The 14,514-nt window shown below is 48.1% G+C and overlaps 6 protein-coding genes across 6 annotated transcripts; 1 reads left to right on the top strand and 5 right to left on the bottom strand.

Annotated features, from left to right (window-relative positions):
* Positions 1-20: 20 nt before the first annotated feature.
* On the bottom strand, positions 21-2,163 carry B0J16DRAFT_192197 (Alpha/Beta hydrolase protein). The gene has a single exon (XM_046122807.1). It carries the CDS (start codon positions 2,070-2,072, stop codon positions 180-182), a length of 1,893 nt encoding a protein of 630 aa, XP_045977835.1. The 5' UTR covers positions 2,073-2,163; the 3' UTR covers positions 21-179.
* A 938-nt stretch (positions 2,164-3,101) lies between these two features.
* B0J16DRAFT_350270 (NADH dehydrogenase 1 alpha subcomplex assembly factor 3) lies at positions 3,102-4,390 on the bottom strand. The gene is made up of 2 exons (XM_046129024.1): positions 3,650-4,390; positions 3,102-3,569 (listed from the first exon to the last, which is right to left on the bottom strand). The coding sequence occupies exons 1-2, from the start codon at positions 4,125-4,127 to the stop codon at positions 3,361-3,363; spliced, it is 687 nt and encodes a 228-aa protein (XP_045977834.1). The 5' UTR covers positions 4,128-4,390; the 3' UTR covers positions 3,102-3,360.
* Positions 4,391-4,728: 338 nt separating this feature from the next.
* B0J16DRAFT_389377 (ribosomal protein L34e-domain-containing protein) lies at positions 4,729-5,427 on the bottom strand (the record flags this gene model as incomplete). Its single annotated transcript, XM_046131813.1, has 3 exons — positions 4,729-4,917; positions 5,180-5,303; positions 5,408-5,427. The coding sequence occupies 3 exons, from the start codon at positions 5,425-5,427 to the stop codon at positions 4,729-4,731; spliced, it is 333 nt and encodes a 110-aa protein (XP_045977833.1).
* An 844-nt stretch (positions 5,428-6,271) lies between these two features.
* Positions 6,272-6,782, bottom strand: B0J16DRAFT_389376 (uncharacterized protein; the record flags this gene model as incomplete). Its single annotated transcript, XM_046131812.1, has 3 exons — positions 6,272-6,462; positions 6,525-6,588; positions 6,651-6,782. The coding sequence occupies 3 exons, from the start codon at positions 6,780-6,782 to the stop codon at positions 6,272-6,274; spliced, it is 387 nt and encodes a 128-aa protein (XP_045977832.1).
* Positions 6,783-8,198: 1,416 nt separating this feature from the next.
* Positions 8,199-9,443, top strand: B0J16DRAFT_192152 (uncharacterized protein). The gene has a single exon (XM_046122806.1). It carries the CDS (start codon positions 8,447-8,449, stop codon positions 9,071-9,073), a length of 627 nt encoding a protein of 208 aa, XP_045977831.1. The 5' UTR covers positions 8,199-8,446; the 3' UTR covers positions 9,074-9,443.
* Positions 9,444-12,468: 3,025 nt separating this feature from the next.
* On the bottom strand, positions 12,469-14,181 carry B0J16DRAFT_275648 (uncharacterized protein; the record flags this gene model as incomplete). Its single annotated transcript, XM_046123713.1, has 6 exons — positions 12,469-12,535; positions 12,591-12,764; positions 12,825-12,957; positions 13,054-13,752; positions 13,778-13,842; positions 13,895-14,181. 6 exons carry the CDS (start codon positions 14,179-14,181, stop codon positions 12,469-12,471), a joined length of 1,425 nt encoding a protein of 474 aa, XP_045977830.1.
* Positions 14,182-14,514: the final 333 nt, after the last annotated feature.

The following is a 14,514-nucleotide window of genomic DNA, read 5'->3' as shown; positions in this document are numbered from 1 at the left end:
TTCGAATTCTAAACGCTTCCTCGGCAACACATGGGAAAGCAAAGACTACGCTAACTGTAGTGTGTTCGATAAACAAAATCAAGGCAATTCAATGTTCATAGTACTCGTATCGTACCTGTCGGGTGAGTGAGAGAAGAATCGTCCTCCGAGGCGATAAAATACTTTAGCCAGTAGCGCTTTTAGACGCTATAGCGCATATAAAGTCTATCCTTAAAGTGTGAATGACGAATCCCGTTAGGCCTCGCTTCGGCAAATGTCTTGATAGCTTCTTCAACATCAAATCCACACCGCTCAACGAGATAACACACAATAAAGTATCCCGTACGGTTGAAGCCATAATGGCAGTGAACTCCAATGACACAGCTCTCTGGATCTTCCCATTCCTCTGTGACGGCTCGCTCAACTTGCTTCTCGCGGAGCTCATCGACTAGCTTAATGAAAGCCTCGACCTCATTTGGTAGCGGTGGGATCTTTGAGACGGTCGGAAACTTATGGTAATGTATACCGGCCCTGTCGAGCCCACGAGGGTCGTAAACAGGCTGATCTTTTGAGATGTCAATAACATCCTTCACAATAGAACCCCATTTTGCAACAAATTCCTGCGGACAATGCACATCATCCGCTTCACGGAGCGTTTTGAGGGCGCGGAAAACGGGCTTCCCCGTAGGTCCAATCGGGTCAGATACGGGATTGACGGATTTCCATTTGTTGAGGTTTTTGACGTCCCATTTTCCTTCACGGGAAAGGTATTGCAATTGCCAGGCAAGAGATAGTCTTTCTGTGACATTCGTAGCAAGAAATTCGGAAATCAAGCCGGCAACAGCCCGAACCGAACAAGGCGTATACAATACAGCATGTGTTGCAGGAGCGGGCATTATAACAGACCGAACAACCTTCTTAGGGTGATCCGGTTGTGGAGGCAGCTTAGTCTCGGTCATGTTCTCGTTCGGAGTGGAAGGATCAGTAGGACTGCCTCCCTCAGGAGGGGTTACAATGTTTGGGTCTTTGACCTTTGTGAAGTCGTCTTCTGTGAGTTCCTCAATAGTTTGAGGGCGATGGTCCGTTGACCGTGTTGAAGTATCAGCAGGAGCAGCAGCCTCAACAGTGGCATCATGCGTCTCGCCCTCGCCTTCCGATGCTGGAGATGTCCTTTCTGGGCCCAAGACTTTCACGATCTTATCAGCTTCTTTTGGTGAGACAACGTTGTCTTTTTCGCCAGCTATTAGGAACACGGGGATATCCAGCCCCGCCCAAATGTCCAGAGTTGGGATACCGCCTGTGGGCTGGCCATCGTTGTAGACTGGTAGCGCGCCGTTTGCCATACGCCTCCAGACCGGTGTACGGCTTTGCCTATTGAAGCGATACTGTAGTTTTCGAGTGGCTTCGTCGGCACTCTCACCAACAAAACGCTTCACACTCGCACTCTTGGAGCCACCCCAACCGTCCCAAGCTCGCCACAAGTTGAGTAACCAATCTGGAATCCACAAGGCCCTCCTTGCTAACTGCGTGTGCCGCTCATTGGGAGGCTCTGCTACAGGGCAGATGGCTACCAATCCCACCACGTATTGCGAAATGGTACTACTGCGTGAAAGCTTAGCATTGGCCAGTCTCGCAGACAAAGCAGTGCCCATGCTATGGCCGATCAGAACCACGCGCTGACCTGCATCTTTGTCCCGATAATCATTGATTATGATGTCTAAGAGGTCGACCAGAGCTTCTGTTGTGTACGCTTCCCAATCGGTGACCGAGAACTCAGACCGACCACATCCGGGGTAGTCAATTGCCAGACAAGGGGCCTCATCTTTAAGACTACTCAACAAAGAGTGAAACTGAGCAACAGAGCCACCCAAGCCATGCAAGAACACCAAAAGAGGCAATGGGGGTTTGGGTAGTTGGTCAGCTTTGGCATGTTGTCGGTAGAAGATACGAATGCCAGGATATTCGAACCCACGACTCTTGTAAGATTTGAATTCTGAGTGATCCTTAAGAAGTGGAGGGTCCGTGAGATGAGGGTCAGTGGAGTCGACAAGATCCTGGACGTCCACTTCCTGTGCAGGAGCAGGAGCAGCCATGACGTGAGTCGTCAGTATCGGGAGCTCAGGCGATGTTTTTGATAGTAGCGTTGTTATGACTTTCTGTGTCGCAAAAGGCCGTCGTCTAAGGCTTATGCTGTCGAGATAAAATAGTCCAAATGCTGTTCTGGGCCGACACAAGGTGACCAAATTATCTAGTCTTTTATGTTTTCGACGGATAATTCATCTGGCACCTTGAGGGGCCTGAATCGATGTATGGAAGTGTGTTGGAGTTTGATCGAGATTCAGAGACTGCAGTTGTTGAGTCACCAATACGGCGCAAGAGTAACACAAGTTCGCGTCTCTTTTATTGCCGTGACCAATCTTGATCAAATCCTGGTGCGGTCGGCATAGCAATGTGTCACTGAAATGTCAGATGAATTACACGATACAACGTGAAATAGATGTGGTCCTAACTCACTTGGTCATGAAAGTTTGAATGATGATTTGTGAGATTGGGCTTCAGTGCCTGGGTCTTGGGGTCGCAGAAAACTCGATTCTATTAGCACAGGTGACGAAATAACTTGGTCATTCCTTCCGGCTTTAGACGAGCTACTGGACCGCTTGTTTTCGTCAGACAGGCAGGCTTAGGTCTCAAGTTTTCCGCTACAGTTACTTCCTGCCCAGGTGGTTCACGCAGTCGCAGTAGCCGATTGGAGGGTTCAATACTGCATTGGGGAAGGAGCAAGGTCATCATTGGAGAAGTCCACTGAAGTGAATTTCCATGTGGGCCTGACCTTGTAGGCAAACAGATGCAACAGCAATCAATTGTCTGTCTGTGTACATGTCGCTTGCCCGTGATGGCCCAATACAAACGAAAAAAACTTAGATGTAACCAAAAGTGAAAGCGTTAGACAGAGTAGAATATTCATTGGAATATTTACGAGGTGTCAAGTGTCCAATGATAATAAAATCCACTATGGATTGTTAGATATGCTTCTGTCGATGGTTCCCTACCCTACAGTAACCGAAATGCGTTTTGGGTCACAGATTCAAGAGCTGACCATCAGAGTATCAGAAACATGCCATCGGAGAATAAGAGACAAAAGGATTTTCCTGCTGGTCGATAGCTCACCCATTAGTACGATGCTGCAGTCGTCTTGATCGATGCATGTTATTTTGATGGCTAGGATGTTCCGCGGGCACATAAATGAGTCCAAGATCATCCATTTTCGTCACATTAACATCTAAATAGTACATACAAGTCAAAGAATTGACATTGCCTAGGCTATAATCTTACAAGCAAATGTGTACAGCATCACCATCGTAATGCACTCTCGCTATGCTCTCATTTCGCTCCAACTCCGTCCTGCCATCCAATCGGTATTAAAGCAGCCGCCACGTTTGATACACCTCGCTCCGTAGCCAGCAGGTTGAATTGCGCTGCCGCATTTCTTGTATCTAGGATTTCGATTCGCATGCCGAGCTCAGATATGACTCGTCTCGTGTCGGGAGCCAATGGCATGATTGATGGGCCAACTCCAATGATCAGAAGATCTGTAACTCTTTTAGCACAAGTACTTTTGGAAGCGTCGCTGTCTGTCCATAAGAAAAGCAGAAACGTTGAATCTACCCACCAGGTCGAGGGTATAGAAGGTCAAAGAGCGCAAATGCAGTGGGTGGGAGCTCGAATTGTCCCTTCTTGTTGACGAGGTTCATGGAGCCCTTAGCCTCCCATGGGCGCCACTTGAACACTTCTCCGTCGATTAACAGGACACCATTGCCACCCGTAATCGTGATGCCACTGTTGAGCCCAAAACCATCGTACATACACACGTCGACCGAGGTTGAAGGGGCTGGAGTGTTGCCGAGCACGTCGAGTTCGCTAAAATCGGTCGGGGGAGGTTGCGCGGGCGGCTGTTGGTCCTTTCTCCTACCAGGGACTGCATGAAAGAGCCGGCGGTCTCGAAGATAGGCTTGTAGAGGAGATGGTACTTGTGACGCTGTGGTTCTGAACGCGATCGAGGAACGAGGGCTAGGTCGAGGAGCCTGGGTAAGAGCCCGGCGCACAGCACGTTGCGCGCTGCACGAGGGGATGAGGCTTCGCGACGCCATGATTTTGTGGTAATTGGAAAGTATTTATGGTGTGAGCAACTCAAGGTAGATTGTCGACGTGAGAGCTGGCTCCAAGGTTGGATGTTGAAGTTGGGATAGTCTAGGTCATAGAGATGTGAAGTTACGTGGGGAACGGGTATTTTTTCGAGGTCCCGCACGTCATGATGTTGGAATTGCAGGTAGTCTATGCCCATACACTTTAACCGGGACAAATATGCATATCATTTCGAAAAAGTTCATCGATAAACATTAGGTGCGAATATGGAAAATTTCAGGCTTGTATATTTTGACCATCAGGCGCCGTATCTTTTAATTCACATCACGCCAATATGCGTTGGGGGCACACATATTGACTAGCCCACAGAATTTCATCACGCGTGCGAATGGTAGCAGTCCACGCCAGCTTGATGTTCTTTTGTCATTCAAGTCACCAAGAGGATAGTAGCAGTCCTAAGACAGCAGAGGGCCGTCCATTCTGGCCGCGGCCCGATGTATCATGCATTCAGTCCCTTTTTGCCTAATGAACACCAAAGCAATGGACCAGATCCCCAGAGGTCCTTGCCATTCCCACGCAGAAAGCCAAATCCGACTAGGATTGCATTTATTTCTTCTTCTGGCTCTGCTCCTGCTCCTTCAACACCTTCTTGACGATCTTCTGCTCCTCAATGAGGAAAGCTCGGACGATGCGGTCACGAACACAGTTACCGCATCGAGAACCACCGTAGGCACGCTGGACGGTCTTCTTGGGCTTGGAGATCTGAGAGTACTCGCGGGGTCGGAGAGCGGGGATCTATAAGAGATTTCAATTAGTTCCAGGCTTTCGAACGCATGTCGGGAAATTTTCTGCGGTGATGAAACAGGACAACAATCGCGGGCTGGTTTTGACAAGTCGTCTAGTGTCATGCAGGATCATCTCAAGGTGTGTATCCTTTCGTCGGCGGTGTTGTGTCTTGATCGTTCGGTCCATGCCACCCAATGCCCGTGTCTCGTATTCGTCTTGTTGTCCCGCATCACACTACACAAAATTCCCATCGTTTTCGAGAGGCACTTACGCCAGAGAGCTTGGAGCCGCAGTCACCGCACTTGGGGACGGTGCCTCGCTTCTTGATGTGAAGCAGACGGATATCACCACCGGGAGTCTTGATGACTCGGGTTCGGTTGGAGGTGGTGTTGTAGCTGTGCGACAAATTGTTAGTTATGGCCTCGGGCTAAGATATACAGCTCGTCGATTCGATTTCGAGCGAGCAAAGGCGAGTACTTGCCCGTTGCGTCGGCGGTACTGAACGCGCATGTTGACCATCTTTGCGGCGGTTGAGGTTGTCGACGTGGAAAATTTGGTGGTGACGGCTGGGCGAAGAGTTGACTCTCTGGATCGTGGATAATTTGGGAATTTTTTTTGGTGGGTGGCACTTTCCTCAGGGCCACGAGCCACGTGACCTGAACAAGCGGAGAGGGAAGGTGTGGCTGGTGGGTCACTAAACCGATTCTGTTTAGCAGTATTGAAACAACTTGTAGAATTACTCGGAAAGGAATATTGAAAATGATAATGATTTGTATAATACTATTTCTCAAGTTAGCTGGCCGTTTAAAGCATCCAGCCCTTTTTGTCTGACGATCCTATTTGTGGCGGCCTCAATGACATCTCGAAGTCGAACGTTACTCAAGGTTGATCCTCGAACTAGTGTGATTCTACCATCTCATCCCTGAGTACGGATTTTGGTGACAAGCAGGGTCCTCCTACGACGGAACATGCCTCACCTTTGATAGATACCACCTACAGATATCTGCTCTCGGAATGCGTTGTTGATCGACTTGCAGGGTTGAGTCACAGCCACAGTCTCCATCTTGAGGCTCAACTTCAAGTACAGAAAACCTTTAGGATTGGCTGCTAAAATAAATAGTGGGAAGCGAGCAGTAGCCGTGCCTCATGTCCGGCCAATATAAGATCATAAATTACAGCCTTGAGGTTGACCAAGGTAAGAAAGATAGCGAACATCTAGTCTTGACATTACCTGCATTATCCAATCTTTTGCAAAAATGCACCAACCCATGAAGAAAATACAGATCCCAACCATAGAAGAACGCCCACAGCACCGATCCCAAGTAGAACTCACAAACGCCGCATCATAAGTAGATCCGATGCATCACTCTTTGAACCAATCTGGATGGTCGTAGTATTCCCAGCTCTCAATACCTTCTGGCTCCTCTGCTCTTCTCTTTTTAGCCTGGGCAAACACCTCACGGCTTTTCTCATCACGCATCAAATCAGTGACTTCTTTGATGTTGGCTTGCGCTTCATTGACCGAGTTCATGAAAGCAGCAAACATGACATCGGCTATAGATAGAAAAAGCGTCAGTTCAAGATGTTTCAGAGTAAGGACAAATTGTGTGACCTACGTGAAGGCTGCTTCTGCACAAGCGGTTTGATCATCTTGGGGATGGTGTCATTTAGACGTCGAACCTGAGATAAGAGCCCGATCAGCACACTTGCATCTTTCAGCCCGTGTTGGAACACGAAGTTACCTTGATGTGCAGTAGCTTGAGCCGTTTCATGGCTTCCTCGAGTTGTTGCTCATCCCAGACATCCTGCCCGGCGGCATTTGACGCCTGAGCCTGCGCCTGGTGCTGATTCTGGGCGGCAGGCTGCTGATTCATAGTTGCGAATGGGGTAGTATGCCCGTTCAAACGTATGTAGAGTCTCCGGGGCTTAAGGGGTTGATGGGCAACACGAGACCGTGGCCGGCCGTAGTCCGATGGGCAAATGAGAGGCTTTTGTGGAGGATTGGTAAAAGATCGGGCAAGCAAAAGTGGACAAGGCTCTATTTTTATTCCGGGATGGATACGAAAGTCTGAATGGTCAGTGCTTGTTGACTCTGTTGATGCAGGGAATTGTTCTAGAAGTCAAGACGTAGATGCATATGGCCGCGTATATACATATACATAGGTACAGGAGTTGAGTGTCTTGTTTGTCCTGGGCTGTCTGTCGTCTTTGCCTTGCGTGACGTGGGGGCAGGTTTTAAGGGGATGGGAAGAAGCTTTGACCGGTGGTACTACTTATACCGCCGCATTCAGAGGTTTAGAGTTACCTACCTACTCTGTTTGAACGTTCTATTATTGAGTTTAGGCAGTGAAATGAGTGAGACGAGAATGAGAAAGGAAATATTGTGATATTTGCATGTCGTTTTTGGAAGCCTCAATTGATCAAGCAAGGGCCCAGGAACCAGGAACAGGAACGGGAACAGGAACCAAAACACTGGGGAGTGGAACTGGACCTAGCGAGCTTAGGTTGTTTGGATTTGGGGAAGATGAGCCCGCACCGTGTCGATGACTAGCTGTGAGTGACGTTTGTTCTTTGTTAAGTGATGGAAAACATAAACGCAACGCATCACTCACTGTCATAGGAATGAAGACTTCTATCAATCAATCAATCAACCAGTCCAATATCTCTGAAACGATTTGCGGTCCTCCTCACTTCCACAAAGCCCGCATCGCTGCGTCCGCCCGTTGCCTACCACTACGAGCAAAGATGTCTCTACCAACCCAAACGCTTCATTCAGTCTATCACGTGCTTGGCATGGGATGGGAGTAGTCCTTGCCAGCCGTGAAGCTTCACACCCCTTCCTTCAGAACTTGATTTATATCAGTACAAGACAACCACATCGCATCGAATTCCATCACAATTCTTCACTCCTTCATTGCATTCGCATGTAACCCACTCTCTGCTACCCGCTTACAGTACTTGATCGATCATTGATTGATTAAAGCTCCACGAGCTTCCGTCTCCATCCCATCACAGTACTTTGCCGTACCCGCGTCGTCAACACACCCCCCCAAAAACAATCCTCTGCAGTCAGGTACTGTACTGTACCTCGGATACCTTCCCATCACCGAAAGCTTGCTTGTTACCTCACCTGCAACTGCCCTCTTGACGCGCGAAAAGAAGCTCCAGGCCAGGTACGTACACTACCTCTAACCCAGTATTCCCAGCTTGCATCTAGTGCCCCGCCCTTGTGCAGGCTTGGCTTCATACTGGGCCGTCTTGCCCGGACCGGATCAACACTAAACCTTGTTAGTTTCCATACTTGTTCGACAGTGCGGATTGGAAAAGTCCTCACAGCCCAGCCTCTTGCATACATCCACACTTGCACCGCGACCACGACCAACAGCAGCACATCTCGTTTATACGCGATATCATCTTTGCGCCTCGCCCTTTAGACCTCTTATACCTCAAAGAAACCGTTTTTTGGGCAAACTCTTTGCCTTCCCCCACTTTCCCAAAACTACCCGTTGCAACCGTCACCCTGGCTCAATCACTCACCATGACGACGAATACACCACCTCCAGCGCTATTACCCCCACCGGAAGGGATATTTAGGACCTTCGATGATTTGATGGCTTCAGTACAGCGCGTGGCTAAGGACCAGGGCTACGGCATTGTCAAGTTGCGCGCTTCTAACTACCGCGACGGCAAGCCCACACGCTACGATCTTGTTTGCGATCGCGGTGGTGTCAAGTATAACAGCACTGCGAAGAAGCGCAACCCCTCTACGCGCAAGATCGATTGTCCCTTCCGTGCCAAAGCTGTCTGCGAAGTCCAGCTCGGAAACCAATGGCGCTTTGCTATCCAAGAGGGACGTCACAATCATGAACCACGAGTGCCTGCTGGCACGCCTGGTCAGGAGAACGCGCCGCTCGCAACATCTATCCGATCCTTCACAAACAAGCTTGACCGCCTAAGCCACGACATGGCTCAGGGTCTAATGCGTATCGAACAACGTCTTGACCATATCGAAAAGCGCATGGAGAATCTGGAGGCGCGAGCTGGAGGCTACGAACCGCGATTCCAGGCAATTGAGCAAAGACTTCAAGGAATGGAAGGTCCTCGTATGGATGGCATGGGCATGGATGATGTCGAACAGCGCCTTCTGGCTTCGACAGTCATGTAGGATGATGGCCAGAGACCCGCGAACGCTGACGACAACCGCACCATCATGACCTCTGATGGGAGTGACAATGCTGGTTTCAAAGAGGACATTGACTTCAATGGTAACATGACCTTTGACGGGAACGTCGATTTGAATATTGATGGTTTCCGCCAACATCAAGATCCTCTCTGATGGCAGTAACGGAGATGGTGTTTCAATGCTCATCGCGGAAGCCGCCTTTCCTTATTTCGGAGTAAAAACATCAAATTGTTAACAAAAGCGGTACACAGCGGAACGGCTTGCCATAAGTCTCCCGGTCTTTGGTGGTTCTCGGGGTTATTATTAATGACAAACTACGGGATTGTTCGGGGCGTTCAGGGAAAAGAGCCTACAAAGTTGAGGGTTCTGTGAGATTACTACTACCCCTTCATGAAGTTGCGCGCAAAGGATTGTTTCGTGTATTTTGGTCTTATTTTTCTTTATTCATTTCACCATTCCTGTCTCTATTCAACAAACTGAGGGCACGGTTTTTGATCGCGGGCAGCGGTTGGGCCCCAAGGCTCTTTTGCAGAAAATAGAGCTGGGCGAGTTCTCGAAGAGTCTTTTCAGAGACCAAGGATATATCATCCGAGTGTGTACAAATTTTCGAGAAGCTGCGAGCAAATCGCTGGAATGTGTATGGTCTACTGTGTTGTACTATACCGTGTATATCTGCAGGCTGGCCTATGGTTTTCTACTGGGATTTGACAGATTAGCATTTCTTAATGCAAAGCACCAATGCCCACGTCTTGATTGAGTCTTGTCGACCCTCTGATTTTGTCTTTACGGTATGTAGTTGATCGACATCGATGCCATGTCATTAGCCGTCCCAATTCGGAGTTGTTGTAACATGCAGTTACTACCTAACTGACCAGGGCTATTGAAGCTTGGACCTCCCTTCAACGCAGGTTTCCATGTGGCATGCCTCGAGGGGCGTTTGTGGACATGAATGACCGTTGACGCCTCACACACTGTACAATGGGTACATGACATGGCATGTCCTTGTTCGTCGAAGCAAACAGCTTTTCCCTGGTCAATTGTAGTTCACACCGACCCCACGCATTTGGTATTGAGGTAGATAACATCAGACGGTCTGCGAAGCGGGAGGGTGTCGTGGGAAGTTGCTTTTTATGGTATCCAACTCGGACCCGAAACTGACTCTGACAATGACAATTACGAACTATCAAGGAACAAGTTTAGCTGAGAAGAGAGAGAAGCTGTTGGTTCAGACATTTGTAGGTCCAGAACGCAGATGGAGGCGTATGGTGTTGATGTAGTGCTGCAGGCAAACGGTTGTGTGACACAGAAAAAATACATGGAAGGGTACGAGAAGCACGGGGGTCGAATCGAATGCACGACGGAAAGAAATCAAGATCCAGATCCGGGCAAGATCCAGGAACATTGCGATCTCTCCTTTGTTCTGATACACGTTGTGAGGTCCCTGCGCTTAGACAAGGGAGCTGAGTTAAGTTAGTAGTACCACCAAAGCATAGACGCCAAGTAACCAAATGAGTAAGGCTATACATATACAGTGATAATAGGCTGCGTAAGATGAAGGTTTGCACCAAGTGACCAACATTGATTGAATTTTGTTATTGAAATGTCAGTAAAGCTCGGGAAATAATTGTGTTTATCTTAATGATGATATCTTCACCAACTTGGGTACCTAGGCCAAGCTTCTGTCTACCTTGAGACTCTAATGTCTTAGGCATAGACTGTAAGGTGATACAGACTCTCAATCAAGAAATGAGTCACAGCCCAATCTTGTACTCCTTTGGGGAGTGTTGATTGTGAAGCTATATTTGCGCATGAGAATATCAACACTTCCACCAACACTATCGTTTCGGACATGGCAATGCGGCCAGAACTTCATTCAGTTAGATTCTTCCGTGTCATATCAGTAGCGGCCTCGTTTAATAATGATTGTTGGTTGTCTCAATGAAATCGATCTTACAGTTCAAGTAGACTCTCTGATATGTTCACTTACCATTCGTCAATATACTATCCCAAGATCCATCACCAACATGAATCACAAGATAATCTGACGTGTTCCTGCAGAAGCGGCGGCGCTTATTCTGTCATAAAGTACCGATATGAGAACCAGATGAAAATCGGTACATACACCGCTGTCAAGAACAAATTGAGCGCGCTTTGACGCTGTCCCGACCACTTACAGAAAAGGACTCTGACAAACAACCCCCCGGATCTTCGACAATTGTGTCAAGTTGCAGGCAAACTGATTGGTGCAAGTAAAAGTTGTTGGTTGATACTTGCGGCTGAGAGGATCCGGGCTTGACGAACAAACTGCATGGGGAGAGCTAAGAGAATCTTCGCAGGCGTTGCCAAGATGTACCTGTCGATGTCATTTCTGTTGGTTAGGGTTGTCACAACGTCTGCCACATGGTCGAGTCTTTGAGTTAGACTAGAGTTTAGTCCTGTTTCCAAACATGACGACAATTAGTGAATGTGTCTGTCTGCACGAGGCCAAACAAGCTCTATTCCCACGTTTCATTTCCAGCGGCTATGCTTCCGAGCTGATATGAAATAAACATGAAGAGAGCCGATATACGTATCCATCTATAATAACAAAAGAGGCAACTTTCCCGTAAGAAAAGAAGATACAGCGGCTACATGCATTTCTGCCGCGTGGCTGGTTAGATCCACGGTATCTCAAGCTTCCAGGGCTGACAAGACCATGATTCTGCAATAGTAACAATCCTCCGTCCTGTTTGTGCGCCGAGTCCTGTCACAGGGACATTGGCGATGTTGTGGCGTCGGCAGAAAAGATTTGAAGGAGGTCAAAGACCCTGGCATTAACGACAAAGGGACGGAGTAGTCCATTGATGACATCCAATGTAGGGTGTCACGTCACTGAACAAAAAAGGGATTTGCTTCTTGGCTGTGCTGACAAGAACAAGGCTGAAGTGTTTGCCGTGGATGAAGCTTACCATCTTTGGTTTGGTCTCTTACGGTGACATGCTTGGATACGATCTGTATGAGAACTCACAATCACAAAACAAACTCTATGACTACGACGCAATACTTGAGCCGTGTTTGGCACGACTAAACTGAGAATTGAGCCCTCTTCTGTAACTTCTCGGATACCCACCCGAGTTGTTGTACAAGGCAGCAACAGGCATCGACAGTAGGATCAAACTTCTGTGTTACAATGAACTTGAGGAATGATTGTATTAGTCTTGTGTAGAGACTCTTCGAGTCTGCCCCAAGGCAAAGAGAAGTTCTGAATGACAGCAATCTGACCCCTGCGTAAGATCCGTAGATGTCCAAACCAACCATTAATCCTAAAGCCATAATCGATAGCCCTATATGATAGATTCTAGACCAAGATACTGACCTAAACGACATATGCCGACTCGTCAAGAATAGGAACACTGTCCGAAGCCACTCTGACATCCGCTTCCACAGTATGCGCTCGTCTTACCACTAGAGACACTATTAGTACGAAGATAATGCAAGAGAAAGACCACGCGGAACTAACCAATTGCCATTCTTGGAACAGCAGTTACCATAACTAGAGCCCTTGCATGTCTGGTGATACTTCTCACCGCAGAGTCCATTACCCGAGACAATGAGCGGGTCGTTAGCCTTCAACTTGTTGCATTTTCCATACTGAGATTGACATCCGCCGTCACAGTAGGCTGACGTTGAACCACTAAGAGAATAGATGTTAGTCGCATCTTCTATGGTAGAGAGATCAATACTAGTGACTTACCAGAAGTTGTTGTAGGAGCAACAGTCTCCCCATTTGGATCCCTTGCACTTGAGACCGTTCTTGGCACCACAAGTACCATCTCTGGTTACTCCTGAAGGAGCAGGGGGAGGGGGAGGGTAGTATGGTGGAGGTTCTGATCAGAAGAAGATCAGTAATCAGTTCAAAAGAAACCGCAATCACTCACTAAAACCGTCCCTTTCTCGGAGTTTGGACGTACCGGACTTTGTACCCTTGGCATCGACATACCAATTCTCTCGGGCATCTCCAAGACACTCTCCAACAGGGACAGCACGATAGCCTCTAGCCTTGAGAGTCTTGATCATGAAAGCAGTCAGGTTATAAGCTGTCTGCTCATGTGTATCATGGCTCAACTCGATGTAGCTATGTGACTTTGAATTAGTAGACACACCGTCCAAGAAAGTGTTTTTGCTGGTTTGGATCTTGACCGGCGAGTCATTCAGGTAGTCCTTGGTATCAACATTCCAGTTCACGACGTGGTAACCAAGCTTGGCCACGTAGTCAAGACAGCCCGATACTCGCGTGCAAGTTCCATAAGGAGGACGCAAGTACTTGGGGAAGAAGCCAAGGACGTTGCGGAAGGCCATCTCATTGTAGATGATCTGCTGCTTACGGAGCTCATAAGATGCAGCCGAGAGATCCTCATGCGACCAGCTATGGGAGGCGAGCTGATGGCCTTCTGAGTGCATACGACGGAGGATCTTGGGCCAGGGCGTGGAAGGATCATCGATCTGACCTTTTCCTAGATTATTGCCCGTGATGAAGAAAGTCGCTTTGATGTTGTGTTTTTTGAGGACGTCTAGAACCTGGCCAGTATACTTGTAAGGGCCATCATCAAATGTGAGGGCAACAGTCCCAGGATTGGTGCAGTTGGTGATGTATATATCTAGACCTGTATTAGAACCGCCGACTAAGGGATGACCTCATGTACTTACTATATGGGGCTTTGCCAGTAGTTGACCTGGGAATGTTCGCTGTAGTCTCACCCTTGGGCTTTTTACTGATAGGCAGTGAGTATACGTTCATAACTAGACTAATAGAGCATCACTTACCTGCCATCACAGTTGCCATTGCTGTAGGCCATCTGGCATTGTGGTGAAGTGCAATAAGCAGAAGTAGTGCCACAGTTGCCAGACTCAGAGCAACATTGTCCCTTGGGACAGGAGCCAGTATCCTTGCCGCAAGAAGCTCTCTTCGAAAGCCTTGTTGGATGATCTAATACATCGTCGTCATGACGAACGTGCAAGTTGAACTCTGCCCCCTGGCGTCTGGCTACGAAACCATCAGCAAGTACCACATTGGGTAGAGCAGACAGGAGAAGAAGAGACCAGGTCTTCATCGTAAGGAGTAATGTTATTGCAGTAGTAGTGAGAAGAAGTCTTTGGTGGTTGAAGTAAGGATCAGCAGATAGTAGGCTGGAAGTGATAGATATATGTATGGACGCTATATGCTTGGCAGGCCCCCAACCATGAACTACTTCTTACATTAGATTCTTAACGCCGTAATTCATGTTCGTAAATATTGCTTTATCAGAATGAGTAGCTCATGACGAGGACGGTGTCCAGTCCGACCTCGGACCACCTTAGCATCGGGCAACTGTGATAGTTTCTTGATATTCCCAACATCGCCTGATCCACCAGGTCTTACTATACAGATACGAGACCAAGGCAAA

The sequence above is a fragment of the Fusarium flagelliforme genome (assembly GCF_020744385.1).
Source record: "Fusarium flagelliforme strain FIESC 12 MPI-CAGE-AA-0113 chromosome Unknown B0J16scaffold_8, whole genome shotgun sequence".
NCBI classification, from domain to species: Eukaryota; Fungi; Ascomycota; class Sordariomycetes; order Hypocreales; family Nectriaceae; genus Fusarium; species Fusarium flagelliforme.
This window is presented reverse-complemented; position numbering and strand designations above follow the sequence as displayed.